This window comes from Chlamydotis macqueenii, chromosome 5 (assembly GCF_036417535.1).
Source record: "Chlamydotis macqueenii isolate bChlMac1 chromosome 5, bChlMac1.mat, whole genome shotgun sequence".
Lineage (NCBI taxonomy): Eukaryota > Metazoa > Chordata > Aves > Otidiformes > Otididae > Chlamydotis > Chlamydotis macqueenii.
Window position 1 is genome coordinate 43,038,237 of NC_141560.1, and position 25,752 is coordinate 43,063,988.

At 55.3% G+C, this 25,752-nt stretch overlaps 2 protein-coding genes across 6 annotated transcripts in view; one reads left to right on the forward strand and one right to left on the reverse strand.

Moving 5' to 3' along the window:
- The window catches only part of LOC147600559 (transmembrane protein 263-like), a 212,516-nt gene extending 202,192 nt beyond the window's left edge, over positions 1 to 10,324 (forward strand). For all 4 annotated transcript variants that reach the window (XM_086748851.1, XM_086748852.1, XM_086748855.1 and 1 more), the window contains 2 exons: positions 5,496 to 6,057; positions 6,351 to 10,324. In XM_086748851.1, the coding sequence (XP_086604977.1) occupies positions 5,496 to 5,782 (287 nt within the window). In that variant the 3' untranslated portion in view covers positions 5,783 to 6,057; positions 6,351 to 10,324. The remainder of the gene's footprint in view (positions 1 to 5,495; positions 6,058 to 6,350) is intronic.
- Positions 10,325 to 12,855: 2,531 nt separating this feature from the next.
- Positions 12,856 to 22,084, reverse strand: CHST1 (carbohydrate sulfotransferase 1). 2 transcript variants are annotated; one of them, XM_086748874.1, is made up of 2 exons: positions 21,886 to 22,084; positions 12,856 to 14,838 (listed from the first exon to the last, which is right to left on the reverse strand). In XM_086748874.1, exon 2 carries the CDS (start codon positions 14,792 to 14,794, stop codon positions 13,541 to 13,543), a length of 1,254 nt encoding a protein of 417 aa, XP_086605000.1. In that variant the 5' UTR covers positions 14,795 to 14,838; positions 21,886 to 22,084; the 3' UTR covers positions 12,856 to 13,540. The 2 variants fall into 2 exon arrangements, with proteins under 2 accessions (XP_086605000.1, XP_086605001.1); XM_086748875.1 differs by lacking the exon at positions 21,886 to 22,084 and adding an exon at positions 21,623 to 21,728.
- Positions 22,085 to 25,752: the final 3,668 nt, after the last annotated feature.

Sequence of the window (25,752 nt, forward strand, 5' to 3'; positions counted from 1 at the left end):
AATGTCAGTTCCTTCGTCGCGGGCATAAACGCTTGCTATAATTGTGCCCTGCAAAGGTTAGCTAAGCCTTCTCCAGCTGCACGCAGAAGGCTTGGAAGAAGGTGCTGTTGGCCATTCCCTGCAGAAGGGCCCTGCTAGGAGGTGTGCAGCGTGACTCCGATTGTGCCCAGCAGTCAGAGAGGTCTCTACCTGTTTCAGCTGCTTGTGCTAGAAGTGTCTTGCCCAAACGGAAAGTCTCAGCTACAGGATAAACTTGTGTGGGTCTACAACAGTAGGCTTTGTGAGTTGTCTGGGAACGGGGAACCTCTTCGGGGATAAATTGGAAGTTGTCATTGGCGTCTCTGCAGAGAATGTCAACAGGAATCTGTCAGCACCAGTCATGACGATACAAACACCATTTCCCGTTTAAAGCACGGCACCAACTGTACCTAATTAACCTTCACGACAGCACAGCAATACAAGGAAATAGGGATCATTAACTTCAGCTTTGCTTTACAAAAGGGGAAGAGAAGCAGCAGTGCTAGCCCCATGCATTTCAAATTGAGGTAGGCTCAGAAAAATCACAAGGTTAAAAATAACAATAATGCATTTGGGATTCTCAGAGCCTTAAGAGTGCACTTGAATCTAACTTTCAGGTTTTTCTCCAAGAAACATCAGGACTAGAAACTTGTCTCCCATACACACTTTTTTGTATGTGCACTCAACAACCAAGGCTTTTAGAAAATCACACATTCTTAGTCACACTGGTTCAGAGGCAGTAAAGGTCAGAGCAATTTGCTCAGTGTTGCTTAAAGATCAGCTGGGCAAAGCTGGGACTGGACTGCGTGAGCAGCTGACCCTCCACCCCTTGCTTGTTCCTCCAGACCAAACATTTTTCTAGGTAGGGGAACCTGCCTAAATCCACCAGTGGTCACTTAATAGCTGCCGGAGGCGTAAGTCAGAGTTGAGCTGGTGACCTCATCCCTTCCTCTCGCCTCTGCGAAGGGACAGACTGATGACATTGGCTGTTTACATTTTGGTCTCTGAGCCAGCCCAGCTCCTCCTCCTGGGGCCCAGGAGAGGTGGAAGTGTCCTAAAGATGCAAACCCATACGTGCTGCTCCCTGACACTGCTTTCCTGGCTCAGGGCTGTTTTTGTAAGTTAGTAGGAAAGAGCAACTTGTGTAAGTCTTATAGTAAAGGGTTCTCCCTGCTTGTCGTGTCACCTGCCGGCAGGGGCCGAGGGGAAGAGTAACGCCTGTGCCATTGGTACCAGCGCAGGCTGTCATTTTATCTCACCAAATAAAGGCAATGCAAAGCCCAGAGGAGTCACCCAGGCAGCTTTGAAAATTGTATTGGTTATTACTGACAAACTGATCTCGCTTATGCCCCGAGTCTTAGATGCTGCTAGGATCAGAGGAGAAAACCTGGTTTTGTCTGGAGCAGAAGCAGGCAGGACCCCTGCTCTGGGGAGAAGCCGGTGGGGACTGTGGCCAAGGAGCAGACCTTGTTGTGTGGGGTGCTGACCCCAGCCCATAGAGCCAGTGTCCGTACAGCAGCGTGTTTTATTCATCTCTTTTTCTCCTTCGTCTTCTGTTCTAAGCTGACATGGGGTGCGTGAAGCTGAAGGGACCCTTGAAAAGGCCAGGTCATTCGTGGAAAGGAAAAAGGGCTTGGCAGATTGCGAAGAGCTTTCATGAGCAGCATGGGCTGCAGCAGGCTCCAGGGAACAGGATTGTTCCCCTGCTCAGGCTGTGTGTCTGTCTCTCTGATTATTTTGTGTATTTCATCTCTGCTGTCTGTCTTGCCCTTAATCTGGGCTCCTCTGTGCCAACAAAATGCTTAGCTCAGTCCATTGTCTGGGAGACTAATTTGCACTGTAAATCTGATGCTTATCGTACATGACAGCTTACTGTGGGGTTTATTGCAGTCCTGAAGACAAACTAACCGAGATGGCTAGAAAGCTTTTGACGTATCATCTGGAGTATAGAATGAGTGCGACCTGTCTCAGCTTGCTGCCAGGTTAGGACGTGGTCCTTTCTGGTTGGGGTCACAAGGGATTTCTCTTTCTCTTTTCAGATCTGTTCAAACCCAAGTTGGTTTGTTTGGTTGGTTTTTTTTATGGTACAGCTTCTGTTCTGTGTTGGAGCTGTTGGGATGCTTCCTAGGATCACATCCTGCATCCCTCCTCCCATCTACCTGTGGAGTTTTAAGGACCATGAGAGTGGCTGGAGACCAGGTGCAGGCAGCATGCGAGCACTGGTGCTCCAGGGTGCTGCAGCTTTGTTGTCTCTGCCTAGCTTAATAAAAAAGAACCTTTGTCCTTGTCTTTTTTCATTAGTATTTCCTGACACTTTCTCCAGTATCTCTTAGCTCTTTGCTGGCAGAGTAACATCCCTCGTCAATCTCATCTGCAGTTGCCTTGTTCCCTTTGGTCCCTGGGCTATCCACCTGCAAGCATCAACATATCATCTAAGAGATTTTCACACTAGTGTTCTTCAGACAGGGTGGATTGAAATGTGGGCAGAGGCCTAAATCTTTCTACAGAGGGGTTCCAGGTAGCTACAGACACAGGTTTACCTGGGGAGAGCCAGGAAGATGATTGCTGCACTGATACAGCTCTTGGTTCTGCAGCTGAGCACGCCGGTGGGTGTTTACATGCCCAGAGCTTCTGCATTGCAGTCCTCTGATGGTACACAAAGGATCCTGCTTCCCTGAATGTGGCAGTGGGAACGGGAACAGAAGACCTGCCATCCTCTCAGTATGGTCTTTGTTTGGAGTTCGAGTCTGATTTTTGCTGAGTAGAGTCCAGCTTTAAAGTCTCATGGATTTCTGGATCCTTGTGTTCTTCCCGGCCTCAGTCTCAAGACAGAACACAAAAATGGCTGTACTGGGTAAGCTGTGCGCAGCAGCTGGGGGGCTGGCAACGGGACTGGAAATGGAACCAAGGGGACTCAGTGTTGCGGGAGAGGGAAAAAAATTGTTGAGGACTAGGCAAGCAATATGTTGTATACTAAGTAGAACTGTGGCTGCTTCAGAAAACTCCATACAGGCCCCTCTCAAACTCCGTTTTGCTGCACAGATTATCAGACGGGTGTGTAACCTAAGGCTTGTTCCAAGTGGTGAACACCGTACTCCTCACAGGCGCTGTCCTGAGACCTGCCCGAAAGTGAGAGCTCTGTACAGCCTGGCTCAAGCTCAGGGGCAAACCTGCGACTCCAAGAATACTCAGAAATCTGCAGAATTTTAGAAGAATCCAGCACAAAAATACCTAGGAAAGAATCATCACACCACCTGACTCAGGGTGATGCCTAGTCTAGTTTAGGCTATTGTATGCAGCCTCCTCTGAAGAAGCCCCTTCTCTTCCCTGGCTAGAAATAGAGAGCGATGTTAAGTGCCTAAAAGTTAGCAATTTGAATCTGAAGACATCTTAATTTGTTTCCTAAGAGGCCTGGAAAATCCCCCTTTCCTACCAAGGACATGGTGCAATTTGAGAGTCCCCGCTGTGAGTAGCTGGCCTCCTGGCCGCCCAGGTGCTTGTGGTACAGGCAGTGGCTCTGATCCGTTTGGCAAGGTCAGGTTGTCCCTTCAGCTGTGTGCATCCAGGAACCCTGGGCAGCTGGTGCTTCCAAGGATAAAATCTGTGCCCTGCTGCTGCTGCTGAGTGTTTTCTGTCAGACTTCTGGTTGGTTTGTGTAAAAAAAAAAAAGAAAAAAAGAAAAGAAGAAAGCTTGTTTTCCAGCAGCGCTTAGAGACCCTACTGTGTTGCATTACACATGGACTGTTGGAAGATGGTCTCTGCTCCAAAGGATTCACAGCATCGCTTGGCAGAAGTGCACTGGGTAGCAGGTGTAGTAAAGACACGGCATGAGCAGTAAGAGGAAGCTGTTTGCTTAGGCTGACTGGGTCTGACATCTCCATCAACCAAGGCGTCCGGTGTGTGAAGGCCCCATAACTTGATGAGCGCTTGGGCTAGCCTCCCAGCGCTCGCAAGGTCTTTGCTTGCTGGCAAAGGAAATCCACTGCTGTATCAGTGCGGGCTCCAATCTGCGTGGAAATGAAAGTGGATGAAGACATCAAAGAGGGGTTCCAGGTGGAATTTGCTGCTGCCTGGAATATTATTGACACTTGAGGAAAGAAGCTGCTGCCTGGGCTGGATAAACAAGGGAGTTTTCTTCTTGAGGAGCAGGGAGCTTTAGGGAAAGGGGCTAAGGAAAGAGCTGTGGGGTGCAGACTGACTCCTTTCTCGGAGTGCTGGTGGAGCCTCTGCAGTGCTTTACTCTGAGAGAGTGGCCGGTGCTGGCATAGCCCCTGTCCTGGGATCTCTGCAGAGGCATCACTGGAGGCCACTTCCATCTCTGTCATTCCCCCTCTTCTCAGGAGATGAGGTGCACATTTAGCAGGGGGCTAAAGCCCTTCTGCTGTATCAGCACCATGCAGCCTCTCTTCTGAGTAGATAATGGGTTAGAAAGGCTGCTCCAGGGATTCTGTATTCCCAGCTGGCACTTGCTTTTTTCCCTGTCAGGACTGCTTTATTGTATTTTTGCAATATTAGTAACTCATCTCATGTATGGAACTGCTAGTGAATCAGAAGTCAGAGCATCCAGAATATCTCGCCCCACGAAAAGAGCAGCTCCTCCTTTGCTGCCACGTTGTTAGCTGATGCAAAGGGAGAGGGTTGCGTGGAGGCTGGCAGGAGAGCTGTCAGGTTTGAATCCCGTGAGCAGCAGTTCAGAGTCAACCCTTTCCCGAGACGTGGCGAGCTGTGAATGTTCTGTCTGCAGTGTTGTGGGCAGGTGCGATGGCAGCTTGGGTGGGTATATCGTGCTGGCCTTGATCCAGCTGGCACAGGTAAACCAGTAGTGACATAGTGTAGCAGCTTAAGAACTGTCTTAACACTATTAAATATATCGCTGAGATCTCCAGAGGGCTTGTACAACCTGAGGTGACGTTTGTGTGGTTGTATCTTCCCCGCAATTTGCTATCTGTGCTAGCTCAATTACAGTTCTCGCAAACAGGACTATGCTGTGCCTTGGCCCCTTGTCTGACATGAGCGCAGACCTACCTCCAAACATGCTTCGGAGGACCTGCAGGCCACGCAAACGTTGGCTGCTGCCGTCTCCAATTCGTGCCTCCTATACTGGCATTAGTCATTGTGATTTACTGGCGTTAGCCGGCATGCAGGGGAGGGGAATCACATCTCTTGTTAGTGGGAATTGCTTTGCATTGCCACGCTGAGGCTTGAGAGTTTGGGGCTGTAACTGAGCCACCTTCGTCCCGTCTTTGTCATGTGAGCAATTCTGCTCCCACTCTCTGCCCTCCCAAAGCCCTCTCCTGCTATGCTTTAGGCCTGGGATTGCCCTGCTTCCTCCTTCAGGCACCAAGAGTTCTGGGACTGCAAGGCACTGCACATATGGGAGCATGTGCTGGGATGGACAACCCTTCTGGAAGAGGTGCCCAGGGAGGTGATCTTTGGCATGAGCACTTCTGACTTTCCCTTTCTCTCTCTCCCCACAGATGTCGGCAAGGACCATCCGCAGCAGCAGGCAGGGGTGATCTGGAGAGTGACGGGCGGCCTGTTCAGTATCACTCGGGGAGCTGTGGGGGCCACGTTGGGAGGAGTTGCCTGGGTGGGCAGCAAGAGCCTGGAGCTCACCAAAACAGCTGTGACCAGCGTCCCTGCTGCTGGCGTCGGACTGGTGAAGGGCAGCGTCTCGGCAGTGACCGGTGGCGTCGGAGCCGTGGGCAGCGCGGTCGCCAGCAAAGTCCCTTTCACCGCAAAGAAGAAGGACAAGGCTGACTAATCCCTGTCTCAGCCTCCTTCCAAAAGATCAACCTGCCCATACTTTCCCCCTACACAGCACCTCTTTTGAGTTGGAACCAGCCGCTTCAGGGAGGGTCAGGCACCCGAGCAGACTCCAGCTGTAGCCTGCTAAGCACCGCCTGCCTGGCTCAGAGCTCACAGAGCCGCTGTCAATGCCTTTCACTCCCATCACCGACTAGGAACCATCTCTACTCCGAGGGCTTTAAAGGCACCATTGTCTCTGTCTTGAAGTTTCCTTCCTCCCTTCTTGCTCTTGTAAGCACAGAGGGGTGGGAGAGGGTGTTGGGCTCCATCTGCCTGGAGGCGGGGGGAGTAACAGGGGAGGGGGAGGAACTATGCCTGGCTTGAAGTGTGGGTTGTGTAGTCAAATTCAACTTCAGCTGGGAAGACAGCCTCTGAAACACCCCTCCCATTGGCTCTGGGAGGTGTGTTTGAGGGGTCTGCCTAGGGGAGAACTATAGAAGAAAATCCCATTGACACAAAGGAGAGATACTGTGAAGAGGGGGAAACCTCCCTCCTGCCCGGCACCTCTTACCTTTTCTTTGAAGGGCCCATCCCACAAGCTGCTCCCAATCACTTACTCCCTGGTGGAATTGCACCCTTCAGAGAAGGAACCCTCAAGCTCAGCAGAGCAGCTCCAGGGGTGATGCCACACAAGAGTATCATATGTCCTAGGCCATCAACTTCTACACAGATTTTCTTGGTGAGAGGCAGGAAGATGAAAGTTGCTGTATGTTCCCATTCCCAGCTGACAATGGCATCTGCCAGGCCTCTGTGATACTGCAGCACAGGTGGTGATGCTCCACAGAGAGATAAACTGAGCTCTTGGGTTTGACCCTTGAAGTCCTGGCAGTATCCCCATCCACAACAGGCACATTTTGGCTCTAGGCCGCACTCTCACTCCATGGATGTCACTACTAACGTGTTCCCAAATGCCACCCTCGTTCTGCGGCAGAGTAGGAGAGGATGCTCTCCCTGTGACCTCAGGAGCAGTGGCCTGGCTGTGAGCAGGCTGTGCCACATTGGAGAACGCTTCCCTGAGGGGCTGAGCGTGCTCCAGTGGCAACTCTTCCACATGCTGCTCCTGGGGCTCCAGCCTGGCTCCTCTAAATGACCTTGTTGCACTGTATAGCCCACCCACAGTCGTAGTGCCGCAGGAACTCAGACATCTGCATTCAACTGGCGGTCACAGCCATCCTCAGCCTGGCCCGTGATGCTCAAGGGGCCACGTGGCATCCTGCACATGCACACACACACACTTTCACACTCACTAACTCCAAGATCTCCTGTAATTCTCGGGATGAGGAAAGCCACAGGCTCCGCCATTAACCCTGCTGCTCCTGGCTTTGGCAGGTGATTAGCCTAGGTTGTTAGGTGTTGGATGCATAGGCAAGTGAAGCAGTGCTTGTGCAGTATTTGAAAAGTATGCATCCGTTAGCGTGTGTGTATCAGTCTACATGCGTGTCTTCAGCCAGGTAAACAAAACTGTGTCACTGCCACGGAGGAGCTTACATAGTCATCGTCGGCACTTCCAGCATGTAGTTTTTATATAGGGTTCTGGTCAAAATAATGTTTTAGAGGATGTTTTCCCCTTTGTGGCCCAAGAGCGTAGTTTATTGAAACCAAAGGAATATTAAAAATCCCCTTTCTCCCGTCTATGCGGTTTGTTTGCTTTCTGTCCTATCTTTTGGACATTGAAGCCAACTTCCTTGATCTTCATTTCCTGTTGGAGGTCGTTGCGCTTCCTGGCTGCTCTCTTCTGCTTGGGACTCAGACATCAGGGAATATTTAAGTACACACACCCCACCCCCCCACACCCCCGCCACCATTTTTGCTGAATGTTCTTTGGCTTGTGAAGCAGTTTTGGTTCTGACCTTTAGTAAATCCACATTTGGGGCCTGAGTCGCTGCGTCCCTGCACTAGTCACACTGGTGTTAGTCTCTCTCCGTACCCTTCTCTGGGTAGTCCCTGCTGTTTGCAGTGGCAAGAAGTTGCTGATCTCCACAGTGTGTTCCTCTTGATAGTATGAGAGTGGTTTAACCTACATCTTTGTTTCTGAAGAGGAAGCAGCATTTGGTATGTATGTGCATTTCCTCGCTTTGTCTCTTTTGTTCTGGTGAAGGCTAAGTTGACCCAGACGTGTCAGTTTTGTCTCTGAAGGCAGCAGCTTCACAGAAAGATCAGGCCTTGATGTGTACCTGCACTTTGCTGGGATGCTTATATCAGTTGGCAAGGCCAGAAGAAGTCTTGTCTGTTCTTCCTTTGTCTCAAATGCCCTGCAGAGTGGGAGGGCTGTTTGCACTCTGTGGATCTCTGCTCACTGCTCTCCCTGAGCGCCTCTCGTTTCTTATTCCAGATCACCGGCTGCGCCTGAAGCCAGCTCTCACCCCAAAGCTAATGGCTGCTTGCGTGCTGTCACCAGCCCTCTTAGAAAGATAGTTTCTTATTAATTGGGACAGAAGATGGTCTTCTTCCTAACTGCATCTCCCAGGCCTTGGACAGAAGAGAGTATCTAAGGGCCTTTACTTCACTGGCCACCCCTGGGCAGGTGTTGGGAAGCCCATCATGCTTTTGGCTAACCAGTGTCCCACACAGGCTTTTGCTGGAGGAGGAGATGCATCCTTCCTGAGGTGCTTGCAGGCCCCATGTGTGCAGAGCAGGCATGGAAAATGGGATAAAGGTGCATTCAGGAAGGCCGTAGGAGTCCTGAGGGTTTCCCATCTTTTTATTTCTGCTCTTCTGTGCATCCTTGCAGTAAATTGAGTAAAGCTTTCCATTTGTCTGGAACTGCCATTTCCTTGTGGGATGGCCTGGAGAAGGGGAAAAGAGGTGTGAGGGGAACTCACAGCCTAAATCAGTGTTCTTACGGCCCAGCTAATGGTGAAGTCACGCACCATAAATAGAGAAAGAGATCAAATTAGCAGGCAGGGGTAGAAGCTTAAATCTACTCCAAAACTAAGGCCTCACACTGCTTAACGGGCATTCAGGAATACATAACTGTGCAGGATGCAAAGGCCTCTGGAAAGCATGTCTCTGTTGGCATGCTAGGCCTCCTCAGTTCATCCAGGTGACCCAGCCCCAGGCTGCTTTTCTGGACAGTCTCAGTGCCAGAGCAGAAGGAAAACAGGGTCTGTGTTCCCAGTCTAAGAGCAAAGACTCCTCCTGACAGCTTTGGTTGCAGGACAGTAGGATCTGGATTGGATGGAGAAGCTGTTGGCTCCTGTCAGATGCCCCATCTTTCCTCCTCCCCCCTACAGAGACTCCAGTGAGCTCAGAGTCCACCTGGGCCACTGATGCTGCCCTTCTCCCACCGCCCCTTCATGATAAGAGGGGCAAAATGGACAAAAACTACATTGTGCATAAATCCCATTGATTGGGATGTGGGGGGTGGGGGACAGCACCGAGGTGGAGGGAAGGACTGAAGGGCGTTAGCACAAGGAAGATCACCAGTTTTCAGGTAACAGAAGATGAGGATGGACTGGTGACAGGAGGATGTGAGGAGTAGGGGAGCAAGAAAAGGAGGAGCATGGAAGGAATTTGTTTCTTAGGACAGGCTCTGAATCAGAGGATGAAAGTGATAGAGTTTGTCGTAGAGAAGAGTATGGAAAGGGAAGTGGATGAATGTGGGTTTTGATGTGTGGTGGTGGTGCACTCCTGGCTGGCGCCCTGCTTCCACAGTAATGATCATTGCTAGAGGTTTCTTGTTTAGCTAGACCAATGTGCCCAACGGATGGTCCAAGCACCAGATCAGCTCCCTCCTTACTTGCCTCCCCATATCTCCCCCAGGCTTTTGTCACCATCTCCCCGTGGCGGAGGTGGGATGTGGCCCTACACGCAGCCCTGTTCCAAGCAATGTGGCCTGACTGAGAGGAGAGCCCACAGGCACATCCTCTCCTCCCTTTTCCCTTTGCTTATCTTACTATCCTTCACTTTCTTTTTTATCCCTGCCTTTGCTTTCTGTCTTGGCCCTGGGTAGAGCTCTCCAAAGCTCTTACTGAGACCTTTGTTAAACATCCACACTCATATTGGCTGGGAGGGCAGAGAGGGTGGCTCTGCCCCTGCAGAAGTGCGTGTCTTCCACCACTCTTTGTCCCCTTGTGTTTTGCATCTGGTACATCTTAACCCATTTCTTTTCCTCTTGATTCCCTTGTTGGCTCTTGTCCCTGTGGGTGGGTCATTTCTGTGTCTCCATTGCAAAGTCATCCTTGTAAAAACAGCAGCATGAGTGGGAACGTGGAGATGGCTAGAGAGAGACACAGAGCTGCTGGGACAGATGCCGGGGTTCAACTCGGCTTCTCTAGGAGCTGAGGAGCCCTTTGGCAACCCAGAACCGTCACTGCAGCCACACGGTCTTGTGCACAGTGCTGGGCTCTGGAGAACACTTTTGTTCTTTATCATTTCATTGTCTGTAATTGGTTTCCTACTGAATTTGTTTGCTTGGTTTGTTTTGCAGTGTGTTTCTGGGAATATTCTGCATCTCTGTATTTTAATTACAGTAAAATTTGAGGATAAAAACCTTGGTTACGCTGGGTCTTGTTTCCAGTGGGGGAAAACGAGGAGAGGAAGCACAATTGAAGGAAGATGCTAGAGATTCCTTGGGAAATCAGCTCTCTCCCCTAAGGGCTCTACATGAGGCACCAAGCAGGGTTGAACCTCCGTCCCTGCTTAAACTAGGACACAGCTTTCAACTGTGATTCGAAAGCCATTTTGCTGCAGGTGCGTTTCCTGATTGGAATGATAAGAACAGCTTGGATAAGACTTCTAAACTTAGTTTCCTGTGTTGGCTTAAAGATCAGTGCGCGAGAGGACTTGCGGGCCAGGGGCAGCTGGGCTAGCCCTGAAAGTGGGATCTCGGTAGCCAAAGATGGGAAATTTTGCCTCTACAGCCGCTGTTTCTTCATGCATGTTTGCATGGCCTCTTCTCCTAGCTGAGGAAGCGAGGGAAAGCCCGGTTCCCACTGCAGCAGCAGAACAAGGCTGTTTGACATCCCTCCCCAGAGCTGCAGGGAGCCCCATGGGGCAGCCAGACCCTCTGCGTTTGCTCGCCAGCTGGCAGGCAGTGTGGGTGCTGGGATGGGGGGCACAGCCAGTCACCTTGGCTACCTCGCCTGCTCCACGGGCGCTTACCCAGGGCAGAGCTGCCAGTGCTTCCGGGGACACGCAGCCCTTCTGCAGGGAGGACTGCAGCCCAACGGCCGGGCTGTGCTGGATCGGGCCCGAGACAGGGTGTCCCTTTTCCTGGGTCGAGGCCAGCAGCCAACAGCTCAGCATTTGTTAAGTGCTGACAAAAGGATTAATTTAGTAACTAATAACGGGGCAATCAAGCCATTTATTTAGTTGACGTTTTGCTGCCAGCTGCTCAGTAAGAGCAGGGAGCAGTGTGCTGATGAGGCTGGCTGCGGCCACCGCTGCAGCCTGGCCCGCTCCTCTGTCCTCACCCGCAGACACAGCCAGGGCAGCGTGGCTTGGGAGGCACTGAGCCATGGCAGGAGCAGGTTTGGGAGGTGACATGGTGAAGACACTGGTTGCTCCTGCGCATGAGTGAAGGTGCCTGGGGTGGTGGGGTCCTCCTAGGAGCTGCCCCCATGCCCTCTGTGGGGAGGCAGGTGGAGGAAGCGTCCATCCTACAGCACACGCGCACTGTTGCCCCATTGCTCCTCATGGGGCTGGAGCTGGCTATGTCACCTTGCGGACAGCACAGCCAAATTACTGATGCTCAGCTGCGAGCCCTGAGGAGAGGCCATTACCCCTGCTCACCTTCTCTGCAGCCCAGCTGGAGCAGGTTTGCCATGTTGAGCCAGGTTGCAAAATGCCGCTAACAAGCTGCCCCTCCAGCCATCTTTAAAAGGGGAAAAGGATGCTGGAAAATCACAAATAGTTACAGCTTTCCCCTGCCTCAGCCCAGCAGTGCGTGTGTGGGCAGTGTGTCCCAGCTCCCTTTGTGTGACAACAGCACCCAACCTCACCCTCTCCCCAGCTCGGGCTGGAAGCTGGTGGGCAGCAGACCTTGGAAGACACCTTTGGAGGGGAGACCCGCCCAGGTAGGCGGGCAGCAGCTGGCTCAAAGGCGTCTGTGCCAGGAGCAGGCCCAGCACTGGGAGTGGGCAGCTGTGGGTGGATGTGACCAGCTGTGGTCACATCTGTCTGTGGGTCCCCATCCTGCCCTGTTCCAGGAGCAACAGAGATAGGAAACTGCTGTGACGTTGCTGTCCTCTGTCCCCTGGGGACTGGCCCCCGTGCCTTCCCATCTGCATCTTCCGGTGTTCTGAGACGTGCCTCGAGGGCTGGGCTGTTTGGAGGAGTCTGTCCCAGCTGGGTCAGAGGAGCCGGTCGGCTGTTCCAGCAGGCAGAGGTCAAACAGACCAGCAACGTCTTGTGTCAGGCTCTCGGCGCGCTGCTGTAGTGCTGTATTGCTCCCACCCTGCGTGTTCGGCTTCCACGTCCCGTGGCTTGCCGCCGTGCTCTGCCCACAGGCCCTGCAAGGCAGGGGCTCTCTCGCTGCTGCAAGGTGCCTTGCACACGAGGGCCAGCGAAGAACAACTCGAGCATTGCCAGGACCGTCGTCTTGGTTGCCTCGTTTTCATTCTGGCAATTTTGTGACCTGAACTTGAGCACTTTTCTCTGGTCCCCCAGAGCAGGGCACACCAACACTGGCATCAGCAGCATCAGACACGGCAAGGGGGCCAACAAGGGGCAGCCCAATGGGGCCGGGCTCACGGCTGAGTGCTGGTGCCGCGAGCGCTCTGCCGCCGGGCACTGCGGCAGGTCCTGTGCCCCCGCGCAGGCCAACAAGCTCTCAGGTCTGTAAATAACCACAGGTTCTCACCTTTGGCTTAACTGCTTGCATTTTTACATACTCCAGATGCAAACGTGCACACTCCCAAGGAGGGGACTGCAGCTCGCTGCTGCCCTGGGGGGCTGTGGGGCGGCTCCCCCCAGCCTTGCCCCCACCCGCTCCCAGCCTGGTAGGGGCCGGGCAGACCAGGAGATGCTGCTCTTTGCATCCACCCCAGTTTAGTCACTGAGGTCTTTCAGTTGAAGTTCACCCCCAGGTCAGTTTTATTGCACTTTTATTTACAGAAAACACAGAAATAAAGCATTAAACATGTTGGGCTTTTATCAAACCACCCAATCACTTTTTTTTCCCTTTTTTTTTTTTTTTTTACTTCTTTTGTGGGTTTTTGGCACAAAGAAACATCACAGGTGTTACCAAACAACCGTGTATGAGCAGCTGACGAACTGCTCAGCCCAGTAACAGAACTTAAACAGACAGATGTGTCACACCAAGATCCAAAACGAGGAGGTTTTTCCACGCTCAGCTTCCAGTCTAACCTGCTCATCGGGGGCAAGGGGCGGGGACAACACCATTCATAAATTACATTTATATTTACCTCTTACATTGTAAAAGTAAACAGTGCAAAAGTACAGTACCCCAGGTACCCTTCGGTTTGGAAAGCTTGAAGGTTGCTTTATACATTTTGTGTGTTTTGTAAACATTGTTACCCATCCACAGTTCTAGCTCTTGCTTGGAGAGACCCGAATCCTGATGCGTCCAAAACGTGTTGAGGGGCAGCAGTCACTTCCCCTGGACTCTGTTGAGATTCCCACTCAAGGTTTAGTGCAAATTTTGGAGAGAAAAAGACAAAGAGAGAGAGAGGGGGAAACAAAACGAAAGAAAATAAAATAAGGCAACAGTTAGAAACCGTCCGTATCAAAACTGGGCCCTCCCGGGGCTGCCTTAGGAGAAGGGCAGGAAGTCTCTCTCCTCCACCAAGCTGATGGAGAGGTTCTTCAGCTCCTCCTCGGAGCTGGCAGTTTTGTAGCCGAGCTGCGCCAGCACCTGCTGGCAGGCGTGCTGGGTGAACGCCACGATCTCGTAGGACAGCCGGAACCGCCACTTCTCCGCCGTCGCCGCCGAGTTGCGCACCGTCCCGTACTTGTGTTTGGAGGAGGACCTGTCTCCTCGGGTGTTGTTCTGTATCCAGCGCTCGACGTTGCTGTCCATGGGGATGCCCAGGAAATCATAGATCTCCTCGGTCTTTTTCATGGGGTTCCTGGCCAGGTCTTCGTACCGCACCAGCATGTACTTGCCCTTGAGCCACGGCGGCCGGTTGAGGCCGGTGGACACGGAGTTCCAGAAGTCCTCGCACACCGTGGTGAGCTGGGTCACATCCAGGTTGTACGGCTTCCTGCCAGTGCCATCCCAGATCCTCCACAGCCGGTAGGTGTCCCGGAAAGTCTCGCTCCGGGACGCCAGGATACCCCGGGGATCCCTCACCAGCTGGATGACCTTCAAGTTCAGCCGTGGGTCCTCTACCAGGGCCCGGAGGTCGCTGACCTCGGGCACCCGCACGGTTTTGATGGCCACGTGCCCGTGCTCTCTGCAGGACTCGGTGGCCAGTGTCAGGTTCAAGGTACCACACTTCTTCACACAGTCTCCCTCCTCCAGGTGGAGATCGACGGCTCCCAGGGACTCACAGACGGGCGGCGAGCACAGGGCCTTGCTGGCTCCCCTGCGGAAGAGGCGGTCGGTGGTGTGGTTGACGGGCTGGGGTTTGATGTAGTTCTCCAGGAAGTAGAGGTCACAATCATACAGGCTCCTCAGCAGGTCTCGGCTGGCCCCCAGCATGACCCGCCTGTCTGTCGTACTCTTGCTCTGAGTGAGCTTTGGGATCAGGGTGTACTGGACGTGGTAGAGGGGCTCAAATAAATAGAAGACATCGAAGTGCTGGTTAAACAGCTGCCCGACAAACGAGGAGCCGCTGCGGGTGGTGGCGAGGATGAGGACATGTGTCTTCCTGGAGAGGTTATAGGAGAAAGTGGGGCTCTCGTCGCACAGCCTGTCGGCCGCATCAGTGTCCTGGCTGCAGTTCACGGGGTTGGGGATGGGACAGCTGTGGAAGGACTTGGCGGTGAAGGTCCGGATTGCTGTGTACTGGATCGCGATGGATGCCAAGGCTAGTAGGAGGACAGCCTTCCAGGAACATTGCATGGCTGGTCACCTTCATGGAGCTTCTTCACAGGTCGTCTTGGTGTCTGCAACCCAACAGAGAAGTCACAAATTGAACAAGGACTGGCAAGGAGGATCCAAGTATCCTACTGCTGAGCATACCAGTAAACGCCCTCCCACAGTGCACGTACGTCAGCCATAACCATGTGGGCCCCAGTCATGCACTGCAGAGCCCCATTTCAGAAGAGAGGAGGACCAGCTAGAGGCTGGCAAGCCTGTAGAGACACTTCCAGCCAGGACTTCAGCCCCAGGGACTGCTTCCTTCTAGGCTGGGAGTGTACACAAATCCTGTGCCCCACAGCTCACCCCGTGCCCTGCAGCCCAGGCAGGGAGGTGTTAGAGCCCAGTGGCCACACTGTGCCTCCAACCAGCTGCAGTGAACCCTCCTCCCCAGCTGCCCTGTGAGTCACTTGTCACCCCATCAGCCAGTGCCTTCAACACCCAGTGCAGGGAAGGGCAGAAGGATGGTGCCAAGCACTGCCTGAAGAGGCTCATCTGAATCCTTTCTGGCCAGCTGGCAGGACGAGGCATGGCCCATCCAGGCCAAAAACCTCCCACTTGGGAGAGGGGTGATGGCTCTCCTAGAGCTGCAAGCCTCTGCTTAGAGGTCCACCGGTCTGGCCAGCTCAGTCTATCATCTTCTGGGGATGAGCAGCAGCCTGAGCTCTGCAGCTGGAGCCACAGCGGTGTCTGAGCTGCCAGCCCAATGTGTCCCCAGCACTGAGCTCGTGGGGCTGGCCAGATCCTGCTCAGCTCTGGGATTCAGGCCCTCCTGCTATTCTGAGCGCCAGAGAGGAAAAGCAATACTACAAAGAAGGAGGCATGAGAAACTGCATCCCCTCCATCCTCTATTGGCAACAGTGCAGCCGCAGGAGCCCTGGCTACAGAGGTGGGTGCAGGGAAGAGCAGGGCTGTAGCTGCACAGGGCAACTTCAGTCTGGTGGTGCCAACCTCTGCTTTTCTGCTGCTCACACATGAGCGAGGATGGGGACACTGGGGAGGAGAGTTCAGGGGTGGCTAGGTGAGGAGCACCGCTGCTGTGCCTGGGGAGCTGCAGCATTGCTGGGAGGGAATGTAACCGTTGTGGTGCTTCAACATCTCCCCACTGTTCACTAACCAAACAACCTTCGCAGCCTCTGCCCTGCTGCTCTCCAAAGCACAGGGCTTCACACCCACATGCCATCGTTCCCCAAGGGCAGCAGGGCTGGGGGCAGAAAAGGTGACGGACTTGTCCCTGAAACCCCAAACCAGACAAAATCCCTGTGCAGGGGGAACACCCCAGTATCAGCAACAGCTTTGAAGGTCCCCTGCAACCACTTTCCCTTGCCCATCTTCCTTCCATGTCCCCCCTGCCTCGGTGGTATGGTCACCTGTGCATGTGCCTCTGCAGCCACCTGTCCACCCTCCTCGGGCAAAACCAAGGGGACAGACCCAATGTCTCCACTCTCCACCCAGCAGAGCCTTTCCCACAGCAAGTCTCCAAGGGAGGCCAATGGGGCCAGCGACTGATTTCAGCACGCAGGGTCTGTCCAAGCCCAGAGCACATTGACATCCCTGATGGGCTCAAGACCACACATGTGTGCACGTGCTTGGGACCTCCTAGCATGCATTCCCCACAGAGCCCACAGCAGCTGGCACTGGGTAAGTGACCCATCTCCTCAACATGCCCCACTCCCCAGAGAGACCCTGCCACTGGGTAAGCGATGCTGGGAGCCAGGAGAGCTGCTCAGACCTGCAGGTGAGTTCAAAATCTCCTTACTTTCTTTTTTCTTTAATTATTATTTTTATTATTTACCAGTTGCCCCAGCTGCTCGGTGCAGGCAGGAGCTATCACCTCCAGAGACGTTGCGCCGGGAGCAGAGGTTTAGAGCAGGACCCCAGCACGGGGGCTCCGGCACTGCTGCTGCAGGCAACCCCCTGCCAGCCCTCGCCGTCATGTCTGTGCACAAAGAGCCATGCTTTAGACCCATAATGATGTTTCAAATAAGGATGCTATCCTCTGGGTTGCTGCCTGCCAGGGATGTGGCACGTAGCCAGGGGACCAAAGTCGCAGATGCTTGGCTATCGCTGCTCCTGGTTTGGGGTAACCCACCCTGCAGAGGCAAGACCTGGCCCCAGTGTCCACATGGGATATTCTATCCCTTGGATAAAGTGTTTTTCCAGGTTTGCTAAGTGACGGCAGGACAGGAGGGTCCCTACTGGCATCTCCTAGCCCAGGTGGCTCCCGTATTCTGCCAAGGCGGAAGCTGCAGTGGGAACACTTTCCTGCTCTCTAGTGATGGCCAGCCACATTGCATCCTTCACGCACAACCTCAACTTCTACTCCTTGCTGTGCTGCTGATAGATGCTGGAGCAGATGGGACTCGAATTGTCCCAAGATGTGGCAAAAACCTGCTGCTGGCTCCCCTGCAAAAGGCAACCAGAGTCCTTGGTCCCACTGGATCACTGGCCGCAAGTGTTCCAGGTTATCCACCCACCCAGACCTGCTCCCCTTCGCAACGCACGGAGCTGTGGAGGGGAAGAAACAGGGCACTGATTCACCTCCTCAGCAGAGCAGTGTGAAATGACAGCCCAGCTTCAGCCTTGGCTGCCCCTCGTCGCCCTTCACCTCATCCTGCCCGCCTGCTGAGCCCCAGCCAGGGAGGGGCAGGTTTGGGGAGAAGGCTTCCCTCCCTGATGTCTCATCTGTGGCCTTTAAAGCCAGCCAGAGCCTTCTCTCAGTCCCCAGCTGGCTCTCCCGCCTCCTCCCATCGCTGCCTGTCCCCGAGGGGCTGCGGCTCCCGCCCAACCCAGCCCTGGGCTCGAGAGGCAGCGGTGGCCGGCAGCCGGGTGTTCTTGGGGAGCTCCTGGGGCAGCGCAAGCGCGTGGCGCCCGGGAGCTGCCGGCACGGCTGGGGATCGCTTCCACTCACGCTTCCCCTGCTCATCTGTCGGACCCAGCCAGGCTGGTGTGAAACACCTGCCGAGGAGGAGCCGCGCGTGGCTCTGCACGGCTCGGAGCAGGCTGGCCGAGCAGCGGCTGCAGCCGAGACGCTGTGGGAGGATGTCTTCAATGCACGCGGGCAGCAGGACAGCCACTTGCTCTCCCATCCCTGCCCCAGGGAACCTTCTTCTTAAATTGACCTGTTCCCCTTCAGGCACTGATACTGGAACCAGCAGTCCAGACCAGCAGCTGGCACCTGTGCAAAACACAGACTTTTGGCTACTCAGTCCTAGACCATGGGATGCTGCGACCACAGGAGTCATCCGAAATGCTGGCCTCACAGATATTTCCATGCTATAAAGTGTTCCCAGCTGAAATCTCCCTCTGCTCCTTCTCCAGTTTAGCTCCACCAAAGATGATGAGCAAATGCAGCCCAAGGGTGGGAGTCGAGTCTGGTAGATGCCTCCAGGCAGTTTCGGTTACAAGACAGAGAGGCGGGGTGGGGGTAAGCGACTGGTACCTTCCAGCTCCCAGTCCTGCTGGCGCTGCAAGGGGCCTGCAAGAGGGCATGTGGGCTCTTTTTTGTGCTGTGCTGGGGTCACCACTGCCCCTTCCCCTCCTCTGGTCACAGCACGCCAGATTGTGCTCCACTGCCTTGCCCGTGTCTCAGTTTGGCTGCCTGCAGTCGCATCAGGACCAGGCTGTCCACGAAGGATGCACAGCATCCGGCAACTGGCTCCGAGCACTGCAGGAGGCCGGCCGGTGCCTGGCACAGGGACAGGAGCCTTGTCTATGGGAAGAGGAAAGTGTCGAGCCTTTCGTCACCCCTGCCCCACTTCCCGCAGCCTTGAGCTGAGAGGAAGGGAGAGGATGGGCAAAAGCAGTGCAGCCTCCCCCACCCCATACACCCGCAAAACGGCAGCATCACCTGCCTTCCTCCTCCTCCCCTAACTCCCAACACCGCTCCAGGGAGGAGGAGTGGGTGAGAAGCCAGCAAGACAGCCCAGGAGCGCCAGGGAGATCGGAGGTGATGAATTAAGCTGAATGGCATCTGTGAGTCACCGGTGGCAGGGAGCAGTGAGCACGGCCGGCCAGCCGCAGCGGAGGCCCGCGAGGAGATGCTGAGTGGTGGACTCCTACTTCAGGGACGGACTTCCCAGGTTTGATGGGAATGACCTGCTTTTAGAGCCGTGCAGCAGGACCGCGGCACCGGAGGCTGCACTGATGGCTGAGCGCGGGCGCTGCCAGGCAGGCTGGACTCAGCGGGGCTGCTGCAGGGATCGGTGTGACTCGCACATCTTCTCCCCTCCAAAAGCTGCCAGGTGCTACACGGGGCAGTGCCTTGGACTTGCCAAAGCTTCTTCTCATGGGGGGGCTCCCGCAGCATCTCAAGGAGCGCAGCAGCCCCGCCTCCTCCAAGCCTTCCTTGCCAGTTCCCTTGCCACTCCGTGGAGGTGGCTGTGTTTGGGCAACTTGGGAGGGGTGGCAGCTTTAGGCAGGAGACCATGCAGTAACTGACGCTGTCATTGCTGTGTTTCCAGGGCTCTCTCACAGGGCAGTAAAAAAAATCCCTGCTCTTTTCAGCTGCTTTCCAGGCTATGCCCTCTCTCAACAGGTCCCCAAAAGCTGTGCCCTCAGCCAGGCTGGGCTCACCCTGGGCTCTCTCACCACTGCCAGGGAAATCCCTCTGCACTTCCTGGTGGCAGAGAAGAAGGGAAAAGGGAGTGGAAGAAGGTGCGAGGGTCTGTGCCGTGCAGGTGCCTGCTCTGGCCCTGGCACCGGGGCAATGTGTCGGAGGAGTGCCCATGCTCTGTGAGTCCTCCCCGGGGCCTCCCCAGTCACAGTCCAGCTACCGGCACCTTCTAGCCCCAAAACGGATTCCCGCCAGCAAGGCTGTTTCCATGGAAACAGAGGAGTGACTCAGGACTTTGGGAAAACTCAACTGTGAGCAGCAAACGCCCGGGAGGTGCCGGGGTCTGGGTGCAAGGAAGAAAGGTGCATGGCTGTTGGGACCGGGCAGGGCTGCCCCCTTGCCTGTGCGCTTGGGCATGCTCGCGCCAGTGCAGAGGGGCGCATGAGGCGAAGCCCAGGCCAGGAGCTGTAAGCCAAAAAAAGCTCTCTCCTGACACAAGCGCGACTGCAGTGCTTGGAAGGCATCACTGCAGCACGCCTGCCGGGGGACACATCCCAAAACACGCCTCATCGCAGGCAACCCCTCATCCCCGCCCCCAGGGAGGGGGACCCACACGTGCATAAGTCACCCCCAGAGTTCGCAGCATCAACTTCAGCAGTCGCTCAGCCCCACACCCCTGTCCCCTGCCTGACAAGCAGAACCCCTGGGTGCCATGCCCAGGGCACGGCAGGTTGTTGGAGGGCTGATCAGGGAGCGGGGAGCCGCAGCCAGTGCCCCACGGTGCCTCCCTGCCCAGCCAGCCTGGCTCCTGTGGCCTCGCTCCCCCCCCGCCTCACCACCCAGGCACGGAAATTAAATCGCAGGGTTGCAAAACAACGCTGGGCCAGGGAGCCACTGGCACGGGCCCTGCCGCTTCCCAGCATCCTTCCACTGAGCAAAGAGTTTATCTCATAAAACAACATGCTGCGGCCACTGAGGCGGGGAAGACGGGTTCCTGACGGGGTTTAACGACGACAAGCACCCGACTCGGTCGCAGTGGCTTAGTCATGCCGGTGGCTCTGCGAAGTCAGGCAGACACGGAGCGCGGCTGTGGCCCACACGCCCTGGGTGTGAGCAGGCTGCAACCCGCCACTCCCCAGGGGAAAGGGGGACCGCTGAGAAAAGCGGTGCTGAGCAGCCCTCCTTGCCCCCGGCACTACCTGATTTTGGGTACTGCAACAGACGTCAACCCGTCTGCCAGCTTGGGGACAGAGACCAGCCCTGCTCACCCAGACCCCCAGCAGGGCTGGTCGCTGTCCCCAAGCCTCCCCCCCAGCAAGGCCCACCAACATGAGACCCTGACAGGGTAGGAGTGAGCCTTCAGCCTTGCCTCCTCTTCAGCTGTACAGCACTAGAGCTTCCCTACGGTCATAGCTTCGAATACCAGGTGGGGATTTGCACCCGTCACCCTCCTGTACCGTACGCGGAGCAGAGGTGCTTCATGCCAGAAAGACCCAGACTGGCTCTGCTGTTGCGGACATCACCTCCTGGGGCACTTTTCTAACGCCAAGGCACAAGACCCCAGCGCTCACCACCACTCCCGGCATGTCCCCGCTCCCCGCCCATCCCCTCTGTGTTTCAGAGGGACCGACCGAGAGATCCCTTGCCACCAGGTTGCTGCCCACTTCGACCTGCACTTACAGCATCACAGAGCTTTCAATGGGGATTTCAGTTTTTCCCTTCTGGCGCTCGGCATACACATTGTGAGTTCATTAATCGCTATCAGGTATCGCCAGCCCCAGACAGTCCCAGAGTTTTCTTATCGCAACATCCACCTGTGCCTGCTTATCCCTCACCTGCTGAACTGCATCTGTCTCCTCCCAAGGATGCGTACGCTCTGGGTAAACCTGGTAAAATTTTCGTTTGTTTGTTTGTTTTTTTCTCTGCTTTCCACCTTCCCCCCGGGCCGGCTGGTGCACACTCGCTCCCCCCGGCAGAGGCTGGAAGGCTTTTTTGGGATGAAGGCACTCCTCCGTCACCTCGAAACAACGCACCCAGCCCACGGGAGCCCGAACCTGGGGGCTCTCTGGGGAGAAAAGCACGGGCCGCTCCGTGCGATGGCGTGCTGCAGCCCCGCTCGGCGAGGTTTTTTTCGCCACGGGTGGGTTCCTCTGAGCCCTTGGAGGTCTGACAGCGTTTGCTCCGCCGGCTGGCGCGGCTCGCACGGCCGGGCAGGGTGCCTGGCCCCGGCTTCCGCCACCGCGGACTTTACTCACTTCTTCCTTGCGGCAGCTCCTCACCCAACTTTCGCCGCAGCTCGCTCCCCCTCCGCGGGTCCCGGACCGACCCCCCGCCCCAAGGCAGCTCCAGGCGGCGGCTCGGCGGGCGCTCGCAGCCCGGGCCGGGGCTCCCGAAAAACACCGGGACACTGGGAAAAGTCCCTCCCACCGCTGCGGGCGATGTCTCGGCGCCCTGGAAAGTTGGTGGCGCCGAAACGGTTATGGGAGACCCTCCTTCCCGCGCCCCCCGCGCCCCTTACCTGGCGGAGCCCCGCAGCGGGCTCCCCCCCGCATCCCCGGCGGCCCCGCCGCGGCTCCTGGGGCGGGGGACGCCGAGCCCGGCTCGGCCCGGGGCCGGCTGGCGGCGGAGCTCAGCGGGCCGCGGTGCGGGGGCTCATCCCAGCCCTGCCCTGCCCGTGCGGGCAGCCGCCTCCCCGCGCCCCTCCGCTCCGCACCGCACCGCTCCGCGCTGCGCCGGCGGCGAAGGGAGGGGAGGGCGGGCAGGGGAGGGGGCCGCACCCGCTCTCCCCTCCCTCCCTCCCCCGGACCGCCCGGCAGCGCAGCGCACAGGCAGCGGCAGCGGCACAGCCCCCGCCCCGCACCGCCCCGCACCGCCCCGCGCCCCTCAGCCCGCCGGGCTTTGCGGAGTAGGAAACTCTCCGTTTCCTTGTTTTCCTCCCCAAGGCGGCCCGGCCGGAGCGAGCAGAGCCCCTCCCCAAGCCGGACGTGTGTGTGCCCCCCACGCCGGGGACACGGGGATGCCGAGGGACCGGGTCAGGCCACCCCGCAGGCGGGGGCTGCGTGCGGGGCGGCGGGTGCCTCCGCCCCCACCCCGCGCTCCGGTGCTGAGGCTACTTTTGCCCCGCAGGGTCTGGCACCGCGATGGCCGTGCGCATTTATTCGCTTATTTTCCAGTGGCCTTTGCTCCTCGGGGAAAAAAAAAAAAAAAAATCTGACGTGGGGACAGCTCCAGGAATCCCCCCACTCTGGGCAGGGAGCAAAGCCATCCTCAGCCCGGGAGGGTGGGATGGGGTAGGGGAGACGAAAGGCAGGAGAGTGTCAGGTCTGTGGAGAGGGCTGAGGTCTGGTGGCCATGCTTCTCCCGGGGTCTGCTTCTCTTCAACCCCTCTGAACGGGCCGGGCTGTTACTTTTGGCAACTTTGCACGTTTCCCGCTCCCCAGGCGCTTGCCAACTAAGCTGCGTTTTTAGCGCTTTGACTGCACCTCCACTGAAATGGCAGCTGCCCACCAGAGCCAGCTTATGATTCTGGAGACGCTACAATGGATCTTCTTTTTCTATATCCCTGTTTTACTTCATGCACGTTTTGGTGCTGCCTGGGCATTACAAGGAATCACAGCGGTTTTCCTCTTATGTCCCTGAGAGTAACACCCAGCTCCTGACAACCCCCCGAACTCAGGTATTTCCACATCTTCACCTCCGACTCTTAGGATTCACAAAGTCTTGCTGCGAGGTCACGGCACCAGCGTGTTCATCGGCAGCTTGGAACAACTCCACTTGGCAGTGAGCGGGCTGCGAGAAAGAGCAGAGCCCAGGTCCCTGCGCTGCAATTGCGTGGAGAGGAAAATAAATCCCTGGGAACGCTGGTCTCGCCTCTGCTCTCAGAGGCCTGCCAGGCTGTGACAGCGAGTTCAGGGCTACGAGGTTGCATTTAAATCTCAGGAAGCACAACAGCAGAGTCGTCACTTTTGATGTTTAGCATTTTGGACTCGCATTTGCTGTTTCAGGAGTACCCAGATCTTGTGTGTCCAAAAATACCAGTATTTCTCAAGTCTTTTACAATCCTGACAGCCCTAGCCCCCTTAATCTAATTTTAGAAAACTTTGTAGGGATTTTATATTTATAAACAGTTGGTGCTTAAATATTATTTCCCTCACCATAGCAACAGCTCCCCATCGTAGCATTCGCTATACGGTGCTATTGCATCGGTGTATCCCTGGTTGGAGTGAGAAAGCCCTGAAGCCGCTCACTGTCGTGCTTGTTTTCTTACACCTTGTGAAGGACAAGGACCAAGGCTCCTGCGCGTCCTGACTCTCTTCACAGAGCTGAGGAAGAGCCGTAACTCTGGTTGCCGCTGGAAATGTGCCGGTGCCCCTGCGGTTTCCATCACCAGCACTCCTCAGGTGATGCACCTGCTCAGTCCACCCCCATCCATGGACATGAGCTGCTGATTCACCTGCCGTGGCATAGCTGACCTCATACCTATGGACCCGTAGTACCTCCAGAGTAGCCCTGAGTGCCACCCCCACACGGCATGCAGGCCACCAGCAGCTCTGGGTGCCCATGATGTGCATCTGGTGTACGCTCACACTTGCTCAGCACTTCCAGCGAGCGGTGGGGAGAAGCTGGGAGCAGGCGTCCAGCTGGCTCATGGCCACCACTGTGCTCCACTCCCACTGCGGGCCAAGGCACTGGAAGTGCAGGAGTGGCAGGATTTCAAGGAGTTTGGCCAAGCGGGGCATAAACGAGGCCAGGGACCAGTGCCAGGAGGAAATCAAGGGGCTCACAGTAAGAATATGAGAGCTGACGGGCACTTGCGTGCTTCCTTGTCTTTCCAAAGAGTAAGGATTTGCTCCTCTCTTAGACACCAGCCCAGGAACAGTCTGGGCACTGACACACCTCCAAAGTCCATCTGCAAAAATCCAGGGCACCCCACAACAAGCAATCCCGGAGCTACTTGGACGCGCACCTCCAGGTGCTGGGAGTCGTCCCTCCCCACCTGCAGGTGGGAATGGCATGGGTGCCTGGAGAACTTCTAATAGCAGCGACGCACGTCAATCACTGCCCCACACCCGGGCTTAAAACGGTGATGTTGAACCCAGGGCAACCAAGGTAACATGGCCATAGAGGCTGTCTCGTACGAAGGAAAGAAATTTGAGGAAAAGATGCAAAAAAATGAGGAATAAAAGCAAGGTTGAATTATCAGATGCTTCTGATAATTTCATCTGGGCATGATCACATTTTCTAATGCTCCCTGGTATTTTAAGTGTTAATCTAGAGAGATGATGTTGGTTTGAAAGTTTGCATATTATAGCTCAGTATCTCTGACCACTGAGTATTAAAATATTAATTAGGCTCCGTGGTGTGTGTTTATGGTCAGTTTGCCTTTCAGAGGGAAGGACTGCTGTGGCTGTACCTCACCCTCATCAAGAAAATTTGCCTCTGTTAAAAAGGCACCGTTTTTCCCCTGCGTGGCTCTAGGCAGGAGAGCAGAGAGGCTGCTGGTGACTTGGAGAGTCAAAAAAGCTCGCCTTTTGAAATTTTCATCTAAGCCCAAATGCAGTTTGAAAGCATCCAATTTCCATGCTCTCCAGCAACAGATTTCTGCGAAGGCTTTGTATTTTCTCCTCTTGAGTTATGGTTCAAAAAATTTACCTTAACAACATAATCTGCTTGGGAATATATGTAGTAAAATACCGACGTGGCTGTTAAGGTGATATGAAGGTTACTGTTCTAATCCCTCAAAATGCAGTTTCGGAGCAAAGTTACAATTCTCACAGTAATCTGGCCACGTTATATCCCCCGTGCATCTTGCAAAATGCTGTTAACATAAAGAGTACTATATTCAGGCACATCCATTTAAGGGCAGACTAATAGAAAATACTGTTTGTGTGCTTAAGCACAGCCTTTGAGAGCCTGTGTCAGATTGTACTGTAGCGTCTGGAAACCCACCTGCACCCTATGATTTTTCTACCAGAGGAGAGGAGGCTCCCAGCGGGCTGCAGTGCCAGGGCATTGCTCCAGCCGGGTTCCAGCAGCAATGGAGGTCCCCTCCTCGCCTGGCTGAGACTTTCCATGCTCCAAAGGAAGCTCCACTCAGTGCCGAGACGGTAAAAACTTTGCGGCTGCCCCATGGGCCAAGTATGTGCAGAGGATCGCCAGGTATGTTGCAGAGAAAGAGCCACTGTTTCGCTCGCTGGCGGCTGCTCGGCAGCTGTTTGGCGACGGCAGGGGCATTGCAGCAGGATGGGAGCAGCCGGAGGGCTGCAGCCGCCTCTCTGCTGGCTCCCTTTGCAGGGTTGTGGGGTGCAAGCCTCCCCACGAGGAGTTTCTCAAGTCTGCCAGAGCACAAAAGTTTGCAGAGCCAGCCGAGTTATCAAAATAATTC

Coding starts and splice junctions, on each gene's coding strand:
- CHST1 (XM_086748874.1), bottom strand. CDS start 14,794: ATGCAATGTTCCTGGAAGGCTGTCCTCCTACTAGCCTTGGCATCCATC.